The 18,039-nt window shown below is 37.4% G+C and overlaps 1 protein-coding gene across 1 annotated transcript in view; it reads left to right on the plus strand.

The window, feature by feature from the left end:
• The window catches only part of LOC115413837 (single-stranded DNA-binding protein 3-like), an 82,038-nt gene that overhangs the window by 7,448 nt on the left and 56,551 nt on the right, over positions 1–18,039 (plus strand). The window contains exon 3 of the mRNA XM_030126951.1: positions 11,359–11,443. Coding sequence (XP_029982811.1) covers positions 11,359–11,443 — 85 coding nt within the window. The remainder of the gene's footprint in view (positions 1–11,358; positions 11,444–18,039) is intronic.

An 18,039-nucleotide genomic window follows, 5' to 3' on the forward strand; every position in this document is an offset into this window, starting at 1 on the left:
GGGTGCTGTAGGGTTGTATACAGGTGCTGTAGGGTTGTATTAGGGCGTTGTAGGGTTTTATATGGGCGCTGTAGGGTTTTATACGGGCACTGTAGGGTTGTATACGGGCGCTGTAGGGTTGTATACGGGCGCTGTAGGGTTGTATTAGGGCGTTGTAGGGTTTTATACGGGCGCTGTAGGGTTTTATACGGGCACTGTAGGGTTGTATACGGGCGCTGTAGGGTTGTATACGGGCGCTGTAGGGTTGTATACGGGCGCTGTAGGGTTGTGTACAGGCGCTGTAGGGTTTTATACGGGCGCTGTAGGGTTGTATACAGGCGCTGTAGGGTTTTATACGGGCGCTGTAGGGTTGTATACGGGCGCTCTAGGGTTTTATACAGGCGCTGTAGGGTTTTATACGGGCGCTGTAGGGTTTTATACGGGCGCTGTAGGGTTGTATACGGGCGCTGTAGGGTTGTATACGGGCGCTGTAGGGTTGTATACGGGCGCTGTAGGGTTGTATACGGGCGCTGTAGGGTTGTATACGGGCGCTGTAGGGTTTTATACAGGCGCTGTAGGGTTTTATATGGGTGCTGTAGGGTTGTATACAGGCGCTGTAGGGTTGTATAGGGGCGCTGTAGGTTGTATACATGTGCTGTAGGTTGTATACATGTGCTGTAGGTTGTATACATGTGCTGTAGGTTGTATACATGTGCTGTAGGTTGTATACGGTTGCTGTAGGTTGTATACATGTGCTGTAGGTTGTATACATGTGCTGTAGGTTGTATACATGTGCTGTAGGTTGTATACATGTGCTGTAGGTTGTATACGGTTGCTGTAGGTTGTATACGGTTGCTGTAGGTTGTATACAGGTAGGATGCTGTTGTGGACTGTTGGATGCCTTGTTCAGACGCAGACAGACCAGTGATCCTGGTCCAGGTTCTGTTCAGTGTTGTGTGAAACCTTTCTTTGGTAAATTACCTTCAGTATTTGAATCGGCCTTCAGAATTTTCTGTCATCTTTGAAAAAAAAAAAAAAAACTGTCAATGTTGGACTATTTTCGGTTAATGCGACCTCTGACTGAACCTCCGCTGGTGCAGATCAACCCAGTACAATGAACTAGATCACATGCACACACTCAATCTGAAATGTGAACGGGTGAAGGCCCTTGAACTGGTCATACATGAGGCATGTATATGGAGTTATTAAGAAGTAGGTTTAGAGTGGAACTGAGTGGTTGTCATGAGTCAGTACGGTCACATGACACAAAAAACCCAAACTAATTACTGTGTTCTAGATCTTAAAGGATAAATCAACCAGAATCCCTAAAGAAAAATTACTTGATTCCAATTTTCCCAAATAAAAGCTTGGTTTCCTTCATTTCTCTGCTGTTTAACATTGTTTCCACTTAGGGATGTAACGATTACCAGTATAACGATAAACCGCAGTAAAATTGCAGACGGTTCTATTAAATTCTAATTCTCATGATAACCGTGTTTGATTACCGCACTTTTAGGGGAAAAAACCCTATGTAAAGATCTGCTTTTATGTCAAATATTTGAGTATAGTTTTAATTTATCACTGTTTTGATTTTCTATACCTAATATTTGGAACCAGTATTCACTTTTAAAGTCTTTGCAAAGTTCATTAAGCATCCGTGTGTTGTTTATGCAATAAATTATATACATATTTCAAATCTGATTTAATTTGTTTTGTCTTTTTTTGTCCTTTTATGTTTTTATAATAGGTTAAAGTGAAAAAAATTATAGACAGACGATATAAATTAAGTTGCGCTGAAAAACAGATCCCAAACATGGGTATAGTAAACATTTGTTTATATAGTATGTAAAGGCAAAATCAGAAGGACTGAAAAACGGACAAAATAGACTCAGACTAAAGGTTAATATTTGAACGTTTCTGCAACAGAAGGTACATTGTGCCTATTATTTTATTTGGTTTTTTGTTGTTATTTTTTAAATGCAAATTGGTTAAATTATTTCAGTGTGTGTGTCAGTACTTTTTCAACATTTTGAGCACAATTTCAACAATACCGCGATAATAATGATAACCATGATAACTTTGGTCACAATAACTGTGATATGAAATTTTCATATGGTAAAATCCCTAGTTCCACTGTTTCAAACGGGCGCTTATTGTGATGCACATGATGCCAGGATCAACACAAACAACAGAAGAGACGAGGACAAAAAGGCAGAACATCTCTATATGTTGACTTTTCTCCAGTGAATCCATCACTTCCTCCTTTAAACGCTGAATCTTTTACACAAACATTCTAAATGTGAGTGTGTGTTTGTTCCAGTTGGGTGTTCGTTCCATGTTCAGTTGGTCGTGTTTCAGACTGAGCTGACAGATTAGAGGGTACAGATGGAACTGGACTGGACCAGTTTCTATCTATTGATATTTTTACTGTTGTTATTGTTGTTATTTCTATATAGATATTTTTTTCATTTATCCTTTTACTTTAATACTTTTTGTGGTTGTTAACTCTGCCAGGAGGTATTGTGATCACTTTGCTTTGTGTGTTTGTTTGTTTGCAACTTCATGGGAAAACTCTTCCACCCATCTTTCCCAAATCGTCCCCACAGATAGGCCTAGGCCCTGGGACCAACCCATTAAATTTTGGGCCAAGTAGGCCAAAGTTCAAGGTCACAGTAAGATCACAAAATCTACAATTTTCCTATCTTTCATCATTGAGCATTTTCCAAAATTCATAAAAAATTCAAAACGACTCCGATTAGCCTCCAATTTGATCCATCCGTAGCTTATAAAAATATCTTGTATCTGGCGCAAAATTGTCCACATCTGCTGTGGAATGTGGACTTGTGGACATTTCAATTTAACATAGAAAATCCAATTTACCACATATTTTTCATTATAAATAAATAAATACATACATACATACATACATACATACAAACTACAGGGTGTCCCATACGTCTCCATACATAGGAAACATAATACATATGGTTCTAACATGTATTTCTTTATATTTCTTCTTTATAATTCTTCAGCAGTAGAGGACACGCATTGAAATGTGTTCCCGACAAAATGGCAGTCATATAGAGCATATTATATAAATAAAAATGGTTTATGTCAAGAAATGTTTATTTTTCCTATGTATGGAGACTTATGGGACACTCTGTACAGACCCCCTGTACTGAAGACCTATAGTTTAAATCTTTTAATTCAATCAAACTATAACTATAAAAATGTAAAACCTATAAAAATGTATTACCATGTTTGACTACAATTTTTCTGCTGTATGGCGCAACCTTGAAACTGTTGAATTTAAACAGAAGTAGTCGATCCACACATGCACACTGTTCAGGGTGCTTAGCGGAGGTTTGCATTCTGTGAACACGTGTTTCAGTTTTTTCTGGAATAAAGGACAACTACTATATATATATATATATATATATATATATATATATATATATGTATATATATATATATATATATATATGTATATATGTATATGTATATATATGTATATGTATATGTATATATATGTATATGTATATATATGTATATGTATATGTATATATATGTATATGTATATGTATGTATATATATATATATATGTATATGTATATGTATATATATATATATATGTATATGTATATGTATTTTATTTTTTTTTCCCCCACCGATTCAAATGATCGTTTAATCAAACCAAATTGAAGAAAATAATTGATAATTAACTGATTGCAAAAATAATTGATAGTTTAAGCTGTACTGCATTATTCCAACTAAAACTGGACATGTAAATGTGTTAGCTCAACTGAAATCAAACTTCTAATAGTGGGACTAACATACCTAGGTCATGTGATTAAAGTGGATCCACTCCTGCATGTAAACGGACCAGTCGGACTGAAACAGGACCAGGGGTTCTGACCCAAAACCTGGCCTGGAAGTGGAGCAGCATCCACTTCATCTGCACAGAAAGTAGAGGATAGTTATTATACTATATTTACAGATTTACTAAGTTGTCCATTGTGGTTCTAGTTTACCCGTGGGTTCATGACTTATTAACCCTCTGTTGACTATCGTTGTGTCTGTGACGGTTAATGAGCAGAGAGGAAAAAAAAAATGAAGAGAGAGTGAATATCACCACAGGTCGTAGCGGAGGAGACATGATTTCAACAATAAGTCTATTGGGTTGGTTCCAGTGGTAACATGTGGACACATTTGGTGTTCAACAGTCTCTGTCATGTAATCAGAGTAACTTACATACATGTATTAGACATATTTGAGTAGGTATTTAGAAGCCCTTTAATATGATGTATAACTAAATTTGGGAAGATCAAATTTTTTGGTGAAAAATGTCAAATTACTGCTTGGTGAAAATTCTGTGCCATTTGGCAGCCATTTGGCAGCTTTGTAGAAGGTATGGACGCTACCAACATAACTGTGTAACTTAAATATCTGTGTACCTTTGTGCTTTGTTATATTTATTTATTTTTGCTTTATTTATTTTTAATCATCTTTCCTCTTATTACCTCCACCAAGGAGGTTATGTTTTTGCCAGGGTTTGTTTGTTTGTTTGTCTGTCTGTCTGTCTGTTTGTTTGTCTGTCCGTTAGTGTGCAACATAACTCAAAAAGTTATGGACAGATTTGGATGAAATTTTCAGGGTTTGTTGGACATGGGATAAGGAAGAAATGATTAAATTTTGGTGGTGATCGGGGGTGGGGGGGCCCACGGGGGTGGGGGCACTGATCAGCCTTGGCGGAGGTCTGCGCTCTCCGAGTGCTTCTAGTTTATTTAAGTGTATGTGAACTTACGTATGTGCATATGTGTACATATATATGTATATGTGTGTATATATGCGTCTCTACTTGTATGTGTTTGAAGGGGGTTTGTATATTTCTATTTGTAACTGTAATATGTTCGGCTGTAGATACATTTATCCAAGGTCCAGTACTTCGGGTGGATGGGAAGGCAGGTGGATGGGAATTGAATACAACAATTTCATCTTTAAATTATATGCTTCTTTTTGTGGATTTGAAAACTGAAAATAAAAAAAGAGACCTTGATCAAAAAAAAAGAAATTATTGCTTGGTAACACGTGGATTTGAAACAGACATCAATTTTTTAAGCTATACACAAACATTCAAAACATGCAGTTCTTGACACAAATTGATATGAAGTAGGACAAAACCCTTTAGATATTCTGTTCAACTACGCTGAAAATAAGTTTTGGAGTATAAATATTGAAAAGTCTCTGTTTTGTTGACATGAGAATGTGGTCAGACGTGGACAGGTTGCCATTGTAACACATGAACGACTCTTTACAATCGTATGCATCAAACAAAATGTTGACTTATTTTTTAAAACAACAAACCGGGTATAATCACAATGCTTTATTGACTGTATTTAACACTAACAGTGTTATTTCCAGCTTGTGCCGGTCCATACTCATACAAGTACAAGTACAGAGTCCTTCCTCAGTAACAGTTCACAGATCGTCTTTTTAAATGGGACCAGTGTATGAATTCATAAACTTCATCATTCACAGTTTTAATTTCTCAAAGTAATAGACAGTCTTTTTCATGTCTTTTTGTTAATTTAATGCAGCTTTAGCAGAAGGTTGGGAACTTCTCCTGTACTGTGTAAGTGGTATTTTCAATAGCAGAACAGTTCCATAAAGTACAGATCTGTAGTGAAAATATGAGCCCACTGGATAAATGATGTGTCCAAATGTACTTTTTCATGTTGATGTTCACTTACATGCCCGGAACACAGAACAATTTAATGCCTTAGTACCAAGGTGTGCATGTAAACAGGTTGCGCGGGGGGGTCATGTGGAGTCGGTGTGTCAGCCCTGAGGTCGACCATACTCGGCAAGGCCACGACCCCTCCCTCCAGCCCTCCATCAGTCACCCCCCCCTCCTGAAACAATAGATCCAGATGGTTGGGGAATGGCCCCCTCCTCCTTCTCCCCCTCCCATCACCCTTTGTCCCCTTCGCCCCCCTCAGTTTTCTCTTTTGTTCTGACAGCAGTGGGATCCTCTGCAGATTAACCCATTGCATTCCAGCTTCCTTTGTGTCACCTTTTCTTTCCATCCAACCCCCCCCCCCCCAGTCTTGTCACTGCTGCTCCAGGATCAGATTTAACCTTTAGGCTCAACACCTTTAGCAGAAATCAGATGTTTCAGTTGTTTTTATGTGTCCCTGTGGCCTGGGCTTCAAACAGACACCAGTATTTAAGAAGGGCTTTAGAAGAGAAGAGAAGGAAGAAAAAAATCACATCTGTATTTTTTTTATTTTATTATCAAACCAGCGATTACATCCTGTTATACTTTTTACCAGAGAAATCGGTAGAGCCCGTTGTGGGACTGTAGCAAAGACCCCCGACTTTCCAAACTGTCCTGAAACATAAAACTGGGTCTGAAAGATCAACGTGGTTTCAAAATTGTGTCTTGTTGAAAGATCCAATATTGAGCAACAACGCAAAGAACAGCTCATGGGAAATATTTGCCTTTTCCTGGGGACGCAGAATGCTTGAGATGGAACCTTGTTAGCCACTTTACACTAAAGAGAACACTAGCACTAAGAACACCCCTCCCCCGTGGCCCTTTCTCTTGGCACTACCCCTTTAAACCCACTTCTAAGGGGTAGTGGTGTAAACATTCTCCTCTGAAATGGTCCAACCCTTCCAGACCTGTTCTGTCATCATCAGTCATCGATGTCACTATAAACAAATGTTCAAACTAGGGGTGTAAGAAAATATCGGTTCTGCAATATATCGCGATATTTCATTTCACATTACTGTATCGATATTAAAAAGTACTGTATTGACATTTTTAGGTATTTATTCACATGCAGATATTGTGGAGGTTCATTTTAGTTTCTTCTTTGTTGTTCATGTTTTATTTATTATTATTTAACACCCTTTTATTCAATAATGTTAGTTCCTTTGTTGAGATTGAACTAAAATAATGTTCTCATGTTAGTTCAGAACTAATGGGATATGAACATTTGAACAGGATCTGAAACTGTAATGTCTGTAAAACAGAATTTCAGTTTGAACACAGGAACATCTTGTGATATAGCATTAGATATCAAATAAAAATGTGTTTAGTATTTGTGCATATTTGTGGTGTAATTCAATTCTTCAAGGAAATAATCATAAAAGAAATTAAGAAAGAAGCGGAAAAATTGCCTTTTTAACGGTATCATGACATACCATGATATATCGTATCATGATCCTAGTGTTGTGATTTGTATCGTATCGCCAGATTCTTGCCGATACACAGCCCTAGTTCTAACTTTGTTTGTGACAGAATTCTCCACGTCATCAGCAGCAGGAACCGTCTCTGTTGTATGGGCTTTGGTCATCTTTTTACGTCTATCAACCACAAACCACAGAAATGCGATCTATAACACATTGAAATGACATTAAATGGATGATCAAATGATTAAGTAATTTATGAAGAAAATCCATACATTTGTGTTTCTTTGGTCACTGCTGCACTTTTTTTTTTTTTTTTTAATGTGTTTACCTCCATCTGACCGATGATTTGAACTGAATTATGGGAGATTTCTCCTACCCCTCTGTAGTGTGGTTCTGAAAAGTCTCCGTTTGGAGGGTCAGTCTCCTGTCATCCCTCTTTTTCTTTGACTACAGTATTTTTAATTTGTAGATGCTAAAACCACATCTGTCGTTTCCACCCAGAGCAGATATTAACCCTTACAAACCCACAGATATTTCTATCTTTCTCAAGTGACTTATCACTAGTTAGTAGGGGTGTAAGAAAATATCGGTTCTGCAATATATTGCGATATTTCATCTCACATTACTGTATTGATATTAAAAACTACTGTATTGATATTTTTAGGTATTTATTCAAATGCAGATATTGTTGAGGTTCATTTATGTTATGTTTTTCTTTTTGGTTTATATTTTATTTATTATTTAACACCGTTTTATTAAATAATGTTAGTTCCTTTGTTGGGATTGCACAAAAATAATGTTCTGATGTTAGTTCTGAACTAATAAAATATGACCATTTGAGCAGGATCTTAAACTGTAATGTCTGTAAAGTTTAAGTTTGAACAGAGGAACATTTTGTGATATAGCATTAGATCCTGTTGTGATCAAACAAAAATGTGTTCAGTATTTGTGCAGATTTATGGTGTAATTCCATTCTTCCAGGGTATAATGTTTTAAAAAAGAAAGAAAACCAATAAAAAATTGTTTTTTTAACAGTATCATGATACATTGTAATATATCGTATCAGAATCCTTGTATTATGATTTGTATCGTATCGCCAGATTCTTGCCGATACACAGCCCTACTGCTTAGTATATTATTATCCTCTGCATTTTGTATTTTTTAGTGAAAATCGGGTATTTCCTATATTTATTTCACTAATTGTGTAGATGTTCATCAAAGTTCAGAGTAAATTCAAAGGTTATTCGCTCAAATCAGCAAAAGTGAGGAAAAGAATGACCTTTTCAACAAAATATATCATTAACTGAACATAAAAACAAGTGTCTTCACCCACTGTCATTTGTCAAAGTACAGGAAAAAGTGACAGTTTGATGGTTTAATTTCAAGTTTTGGATTTTTTACAAGTTTGTGAAAATTTGAGCTTACAATTTTTATCCAGCCAATTTCTCAGACACTATTAACCCAATTTTTCTCAAATTGGACGCATGTTATTTACCACTAGGAGAGGCATAGTGCACAGTCTGATGCCCGAATTTCAGCCTGAATTTAAATTTTTGGATATTTTAAATACATTTTTAAAAATGTCATTTTACACAATTTGTCCTGTTTCTCAAATTTCACACACATTTTCTTTTCATGTGCCTTTCTCCCAGTTTTTGCACTTTTTATTTATTTATTTATTTTTTACAAATTTTTGAAAAGTTTTCAAAAGATTGAAAGTTTAGACTCAAAATGAATCCCAGGGTTGGTAGGGTATCGGTGAACATTGCTTTTACATTGGACATCTGTGCAAAACTTTACCGATATTTACTAAATGTCGAAACAACAGAAGTGTGTAATGTTGGTTTTTCCATCAAATCCTAAATGTGATGATATCTTTATTTGTTATCGCGAAATGTCAGTAGAAGTCATTCCATAAACATGAACATAAATATCTGTTTTGAATCTAGGATGCTCATTACCCCTCTATCGTGTACGAAATTCCAAAATGATGAGGTTTTCTCATGTGTTTTAAAACTCTTCTTCTCTTGTTGTAACATCCATCAGTTTCTGTTTGTTTTTTTTGTTTTTTTTGTTCATGTGACTCTTGTTATTACCTCCGCCAAGGAGGTTATATTTTCATCTGGGTTTGTTTGTCTGTTAGCAAGATAACCCAAAAAGTTATGAACAGATTTGGATGAAATTTTCAGGACTTGTTGATACTGGCACAAGGAACGAATGATGAAATTTTGGTGATGATCGGGGGGGGGGTGCTTTTCTAGTTGTTGCTGTTGTTGTTTTTATTACTATTAAATCAATATTTCTCATCTTATCCAAGCATGTGGTCTTTTCCTTCTATTATGGCAGGATATGTGTTCTGTTCTACAGGGGTTGGACAAAATAATGGAAACACCTTCACCTCAAGATGATAAAGCCCCAATCCATACAGCTAGAATTGTTAAAGAATGGCATGAGGAACATTCTAATGAAGTTGAGCATCTCGTATGGCCGGCACAGTCCCCAGACCTCAACATTATTGAGCATTTATGGTCAGTTTTAGAGATTCAAGTAAGACGTCGATTTCCACCGCCATCGTCTCTAAAAGAGTTGGAGGGTATTCTAACTGAAGAATGGCTTAAAATTCCTTTGGAAACAATTCATAAGTTGTATGAATCAATACCTCGGAGAATTGAGGCTGTAATTGCCACAAAAGGCGGACCTACACCATATTAAATTATATTTGGTTGATGTTTTAAGGTGTTTCCATTATTTTGTCCAACCCCTGTATGCGTCCTTATTCTAGACCTTGTTGTGAAAGGACCTAAAGTTCATGTGTTATTCAAAGGGGTCAGATGGTAGGTGGTGTCCTACATCTACATGTATCAGTGAATGGAGTGGACAGAAAGTGTTCATATATTTGGGATTCAGCAGGACTTCTAGTGTTCCAGATGACCAACAACACATGAGGTGGATGTCTGATTAGCCAGGCCTGTTAATGGCCTCCACCAAATCAATGCACAAAGACTGATTTAACAAAGACCTTTTACAGGTACAAAAGCATTGTTGTAATGGGACTGGGGATATTTTAACCCAAACCTCTTAGGTCAGTGATAGTATCAGTTCTGTAAGAGCTGGGTTTATTCCAGCTCTAAATGTAAAGTGTCATCAGATAACTTCTGTTAGGATGTGGTGTTAGAGAAGTTCAATTAGACTGACTGAAGCGGAATTTTCAACTTGAGTATTTATGTTTCTGACTTTTTTTGTGTGTATAGTGGTGTGTGTATTGTGTATGTATATAATAGTGTGTGTGTATATAGTAGTGTGTGTATTGAGTGTATATATATATATATATATATAACAGTGTGTGTGTGTGTGTGTGTGTGTGTGTGTGTGTATGGTAGCTTGTGTGTATTTTGTGTATATATGTTAGTGTGTGTATATTGTGTGTGTATATATATATATATATATATATATATATATATATATATATATATATATATATATATATATATATATATATATATATATGAAATAGTGTGTGTGCATATAGTAGTGTGTGTGTGTGTGTGTGTGTGTGAATGCAAGCTTGTGTGTATTTTGTGTGTGTATAGTAGTGTATGTATTATGTATGTATGGTAGTGTGTGTGTATATAGTAGTGTGTGTGTGTGTATACTAGCTTGTGTGTATTTTGTGTGCGTATAGTGGTGTGTGTATTGTGTGTATAATTGTGTGTGTGTATAGTAGTGTGTGTGTATGCAAGCTTGTGTGTATTTTGTGTGTGTATAGTAGTGTGTGTATTGTGTGTATAATAGTGTGTGTGTGTGTGTGTGTGTGTATGCTAGCTTGTGTGTATTTTGTGTACGTATAGTGGGGTGTGTATAATACTGTATGTGTATAGTATTGTGTGTATAATAGTGTTTGTGTGTGTGTGTGTGTGTGTATGCTAGCTTGTGTGTATTTTGTGTGTGTATGGTATTGTGTGTATAGTAGTGTGTGTGTGTATTGTGTTTGATTGCGGTGGACACACTTGCGTTGTGTTCCACTCTCAGTGATCTTCCAGTGTGTCAGAGGCAGTTTAAGGCTGATAGGGAGGTGTGTGTGTGTGTGTGTGTGTGTGTGTGTTCTGAATAGCTGCTCCACTTCTTCCTGTATTGCTGTGTTTGGTGACCTCTGACCTTTCCCCCCTCCCTTTTCCATTCCAGTGTATTCTGGGATTTGTATTGTGCAGCTCCAGACCGAAGGGAGACCTGTGAGCACTCCAGCGAGGCCAAGGCCTTCCATGACTATGTAAGTCACACACACACACACACACACATCTGTTTACACACATGCTGTAGTGTGTCTGCTCAGATGGTCATGGACACTCTTTGTATTGTCATCGGAAGGACAACAGCACCACTGAACCTGAACACATGACTGTCATCTGAACAGTCCATCCTCAGACAGGGCGCTGAAAACACCAGCTGAATGTGGATACTGATCAGCTGTTTGTAGTGTGTTTCCACAATTTCCCATAGTGTGAAATGAAAACATGCCTGGTACAACAGGTCGTTCAGGTATAACTGAATTGTGCTCCAGAGGGGACTAAGGAGAGTGAATTTTTCCTTTTAACTCACCTGTGGGGATAAAATTGGAACCATTTTCTGTAGGCATGTGGGTGACATGGTCTCCAGCGCCACCTTCTGGCCCTCCTGGGCAGCGTTCTTTATACCGTCCAAACCAGTTTAACCCATAAAGACCCAAACATCCAATACCAGTTGACCCACTAATCCTATCAAGCCATGTCAATAATTAGTGTCAAATACAGTTCTTCATCTTTTCATGGTCATCAGATATGACCACATTTGGACGTTCAGAGGCTCCGTAGTTACCGTGGAAACACCGTCATCTTCTCCAACATTGATTCCCCAGTCACACCCATGGAGTTGGATCAATGACAGTGGATGGACACACTGGGTTTATGTTCAGTTAACGACAGATTTTTACTGAAAAAGACACTGTATCTGCAGTTTTATGTTTCTGATCTAATAACCTTCAGCTGTAATCTAAGCTTTAATGAACATCTACAGGGTGTCCCATAAGTCTCCATACATAGGAAAAATAAACGTTTCTTGACATAAACCATTTTTATTTATATAATATGCTCTATATAACTGCCATTTTGTCGGGAACACATTTCAATGTGTGTCCTCCACTGCTGAAGAACTGTAAAGAAGAAATATAAAGAAATGCATGTTAAAACCATATATGTATGGAATGTATTATGTCTCCTATGTACGGAGACTTATGGGTCACCCTGTGCATCATGGCTGTCAAACTTATTTTAGTTCAGGGGCCACATTCATCCATTCAGTCATTTTGATCTCAAGCGGATCAGACCAGTAAGATAATGCCACAATAACCTAGAAATAATGACAACTCCAAATTGCTCTCTTTGTTGTAGTGTCCAAAAAATAAAATAAAATAATGAAATGGTGTAAATTTATAAGCTATGCCTTCCCCCAAAAATATGAATAATTTGAAAAACCTGAAATTTCTAAAGAAAAATAAGGGCAATTTTAATAATAATATGCCTCCACTTACCATTTATACATTTGCATTACAGATTGTGTTAGATCTACAAATGCACAAAACACTGAGGAACAAGACTAATAGAATAAAATGAGTTTGACACCCTTGACTCTGAATATCTTCAGTGTAATTTTTGCATGTCAAAAATTCATCCCGCGGGCCCCATGGGCTGTATGTTTGACACCCCCTGATGTACATGAAGAAATAAATTAGATATGGGGAAATAGGCGAGTTTCACTGAAAAATACAAAATACAGGGCATAATATTACAATAAACGTTAACAAATCAAAAGGTTAAAAAAATACAAAACAGGAAAAATCATTTGGGGACTACCACAAAAGTAGCACTGGGTCTTTATGGGTTAAATAGACTTAAATAAAATCATGGAATTCCCATCTCCTTTTATCCACATTGTTAACAGTTGGTGTGTGTCAGTATCTAATGTCCACTCAGGCCCCTCCCCCTCAGCTTAACCATGGATGTGTGTAGAATCATGCTTGAGTGCAGCTGAAGTCACTAAACAGCACGGGTGTCAAACATGCGGCCCAGGGGCCAAATCCAGCCCACCAAAGGGTCCGGTCCGGCCCATGGGATGAATTTGTGAAATGCAAAACTTACACTGAAGATACTAACAATCCATTTAGTTCAGGTTCCACATACAGACATATACAGATACATATGGACCAATCAGATCTACAGTGGGTCAGACCACTAAAATACTATTAGAATAATCAATACATAATGACAACCGCAAGTTTGCTCTGTGTTTTAGTGTCAAAAAGTTAAATTACATGAAAATATTTTAACAAACTAGCCTTTTACAAAAATGTGAATAACCTGAACAAATATGAACAACGTGAAATGTCTTAAGAAACATAAATGCAGTTGTACCAATATTCTGCTCGTTACTAAATGTTTTGTGTAATTGTGATGTAAGTTCTAATGCACATGTGTAAATGAGAAACTGAGGCAGAATATTGTTAAAATTGCGCTTATTTTTCTTAAGACGTTTCCAGTTGTTCATGTTGTTCAGATTTTTAAGGAACTTTTGTAGATGTAAACATTGACATCATCAACATCATATTGGGTTGAATGTGGAACCTGAGCTCAAATGGGTTTGACAGCACTGGTCTTTGGTTTGGGTTGTTACAAGTGCTTGAAGTCCTTAAAAATGCTTGAAATTCAATGTTATGTTTTCCAGGTCTGGAAAGTACTTGAATTTTAGTTTCAGTGCTTAAAAGTGCTTGTAATTCTAAATCGGATGTGATTTATTTATTTTTAATATTCACTGTCAGGTTAGATGTCCAGCTAAAGCTACTTACAGAGGTGAAACATTTTGAAAAATAAAACTTTGTCATAAATAAATTCCAGGTGTTCTCAGGTCGACTCCAGGTCCATGTTTATCTTCATCTTCATCTCAGTGCGAGTGTGTCTGAAGAAATGTCTTCCATTTTTTTGGATAGAACTTTGTGTTCTCCTTTAAATTCTAAACTTTTTGCTAGTATGTAACATACTTTTAGATGTTTACACATAATACACTGTACACCATTGTGATGAAAAAAAAGTGATGAAATAATCCCGAGTATCTGCTTTCCTGTAGATGTATGTTTGACTCCAGTGATAAGGGGCTGGACTGGAAACATTTGAAAATGGTCCTTAAAAGTACTAGAATTTGACCTTGAAAAATGTGCACGAACCCTGTAACTAAAACTAAAACTAATCATACTTTGGCAGAAAATGATTTTTCTTTACGTTTTTGGGGGGCATTTTGACATTTTTTGATTGATGAAGCAGAGAGATGATCACAATCTGAAATAATAATGGTTATTTTTACATAATCATGATTGGAGCTGCAGCTGTCAATTATTTTTGCAATAAATCTATCTTGGATTAGATTAAACAAATATTTTGCCGCGTTTCGTAGAAGCGGCTCGGCTCGACTCGACTCGGGTACCAGGTCCTATTCCAGACCGTTTCCATTACAGGATACTACCAACTTTACAGTACCTGGTCGTCATAGCGATGCAGCGCCTTACTTATGCATCGTCTGCTCAGAGTTGCTGATAAACTCGCTTGTTGCATGTTCTCTCATCAAGCTCATGCGGAATTTTTACGTCTGAACCTCCTGGACAAACCATGGTGTAGTTTTACAGGCTGTCGTCATGTGGATTCACCTACTGACAGATTTACTGTAAACTTCCGCATCTGTTTTTTGTAAAACGGCGGGTGTATTGGGTTTAAATATGTCTGTTAAATGTCCAAGCTGCAAAAAAAAGTACCGTAATTCTGCACAGTTCCATTCCAACAATTTATATTGAAATCAGGCACTAATGCGCTAACTTTGCAGCCCCTAGCGAGAAATGACTCTGAACAGTGGGAATCAAAGTGTTGGTGTAAATAATTACATTCTTTTAAATCACAGGTGTCAATCATGCGGCCCGGGGGCCAAATCCGGCCCATCAAAGGGTCCAGTCCAGCCCCTGGGATGAACTGGTGAAATACAGAAATTACACTAAGATATTAACAATCATTTTAGTTCAGGTTCCACATTCAGACCAATTCAATCTCAAATGGGTCATAATAACTTATAAATACTCACAAATCCAAATGTTTCTCTTTGTAAATTGGCTAAAATTTGCTTAGAGGTCTTATTTCTGTCTTTGTGCATAAGAAATCAATCTCAGTGAATCCAAAGGAACTTTGTCTTGGTAAATGCAAGTTCTGCAAATGGACAGGATTTCAGTTCTGTTCAACATGTTGATGCTCATATGAACTATGTTTTCAGCTCAAAAATGTCCAATTTCATCACAATTAATGCTATATTTTCATGTCACAAATGGCCAAGTTCTATTTGAACTGAATTTACCTGAAAAACAAATATTCTATTCTTTTAGATTCCCCAGTTTTTCTTCCCAGATTCTCTCCTACATATCACATGTTTTATTTTACAAGTTCAATCTGGAGTATGGTGCTGATCCATCCTGCTTCTGTTACGCCAGTACATAGATTAAGAATGTCACACATCACTTTTTAAATCAACAGTTTTCTAATAAGTAGCATTTTTATAAAGAAATAACAATTCTATATTGTTCTTTCCTCTTTAGTCTGATGCTAAACTATCCAATAAATAATGGTGCTCCTAGTTTTTGCACAGGGATCATTAGTGTAAACGCTGACATGGCTGCAGAGCATCAGTATGATGGGATCCACAACAACCATGTCACATCCGTCCACTGGCACATTTAGTGTTTTTGTGTCAGCTGGGATTGTTTTAGATCCACAATACCAACATTTATGAAGAAGAGGAGAATTATCAATAGTAAGTCTATAAGTTTATTCCTAATAAAGTACTGGTACTGACCAGAGCATCATGGATAATGTCATGTCCGTCCACTGTCACGTCCATCCACCAGCAAAAGTTTTCACATACACGTGCTATTCCAAATCCAATATTTATGAAAACAGAGCTTCCACTGTCAAAGAATATCAGTAGTCTGTGCACAAATGGATTAGCATTATTTACACACAGTTCAGTACTTTTCTGACAACTTTTTTTTTGACAAAAATGGACACTCATTTGACCCCCAAGGAAATTTTAGCCGAAATATAAATGTTTTCATATATTTACACTAAAACAAAGCATAGTATTGCAAAAATATCTGAATAACCTGAACAAATATGAACAACCTGAAATGTCTTAAGAGAAGTAAGTGCAATTTTAATAATATTCCACCTGTTACTAAATGTTTTGTGTATTTGTAGATCCACTGTGATCTGTAAGTTATAATGCACATGTGTAAATGATAAACTGAGGCAGAACATTGTTAAAATTACACATTTTTTTCAGTTTGTTCATGTTATTCACATTGTTTGAAAGGATAGTTCGTAGAGGCAAACATTTTCATAATGTAATTTTATTTTTTTCACTCTAAAAGTTTGGAGTTGACATTATTTACAGTGTAACAAAAAAGTATTTAGTCAGCCACTGATTTTGCAAGTTCTCCTACTTAGAAAGATGAGAGGTCTGTAATTTTCATCAGAGGTACACTTCAACTATGAGAGACAAAATGAGTAAAAAAAATCCAGGAAATCACACTGTAGGATTTTTAAAGAATTTATTTGTAAATTATGGTGGAAAATAAGTATTTGGTCAATAACAAAAGTTCATCTCAATACTTTGTAACATAACCTTTGTTGTCAGTGCCAGAGGTCAAAGGTTTCCTGTCAGTCTTCAGCAGGTTTGCACACACTGGAGCTGGTATTTGGTCCATTCCTCCTGCAGATCTCCTCTAGAGCAGTGGTGTTTTGGGGCTGTCGCTGGGCAACACGGACTTTCAACTCCCTCCACAAATTTTCTATAGGGTTGAGGTCTGGAGACTGGCTAGGCCACTCCAGGACCCTGAAATGCTTTTTACGGAGCCACTCCCTCGTTGTCTGAGCGGTGTGTTTGGGATCATTGTCATGGAAGACCCAGCCACGTTCCATCTTCAATGCTGTCACTGATGGAAGGAGGTTTGGGCTTCAGATCTCACCATACATGGCCCCGTTCATTCTTCCCTTAACACAGATCAGTCGTCCTGTCCCCTTTGCAGAAAAACAGCCCCAAAGCATGAGGTTTCCACCCCCATGCTTCACAGTAGGTCTGGTGTTCTTGGGATGCAACTCAGCATTCTTCTTCCTCCAAACACGACGAGTTGAGTTTTTACCAAAAAGTTCTATTTTGGTTTCATCTGACCACATGATCTTCTCCCAATCCTCCTCTGGATCATCCATCTGGTCTGTGTCAAACTTCAGACGGGCCTGGACATGTACTGGCTTCAGCAGGGGGACACGCCTGGCGCTGCAGGAGCAGGAGTCCCTCTGGGTCTAGTGTGGTACTGATGGTAGCCTTTGTTACTTTGGTCCCAGCTCTCTGCAGGTCATTCATCAGGTCCCTCCGTGTAGTTCTGGGATTTTTGCTCACTGTTCTCATGATCATTTTGACCCCACGGGATGAGATGTTGCGTGGGGCTCCAGATCGAGGGAGGTTATCATTGGTCTTGTATGTCTTCCATTTTCTTACAATTGTTCCCACAGTTGATTTCTTCACACCAACCTGCTTGCCTGTTGTAGATTCACTCTTCCCAGCCTGGTGCAGGTCTACAGTTTTCTTCCTGGTGTCCTTGGACAGCTCTTTGGTCTGGCCCATGGTTGAGTTTAGAGTCTGACTGTTTGAGGCTGTGGACAGGTGTGTGTTCTACAGAGAACCAGTTCAAACAGGTGCCATTAATACAGGGAACCAGTGGAGGACAGAAGAGCTTCTTAAAGAAGT

The sequence above is a fragment of the Sphaeramia orbicularis genome, chromosome 22 (assembly GCF_902148855.1).
Source record: "Sphaeramia orbicularis chromosome 22, fSphaOr1.1, whole genome shotgun sequence".
NCBI lineage: Eukaryota > Metazoa > Chordata > Actinopteri > Kurtiformes > Apogonidae > Sphaeramia > Sphaeramia orbicularis.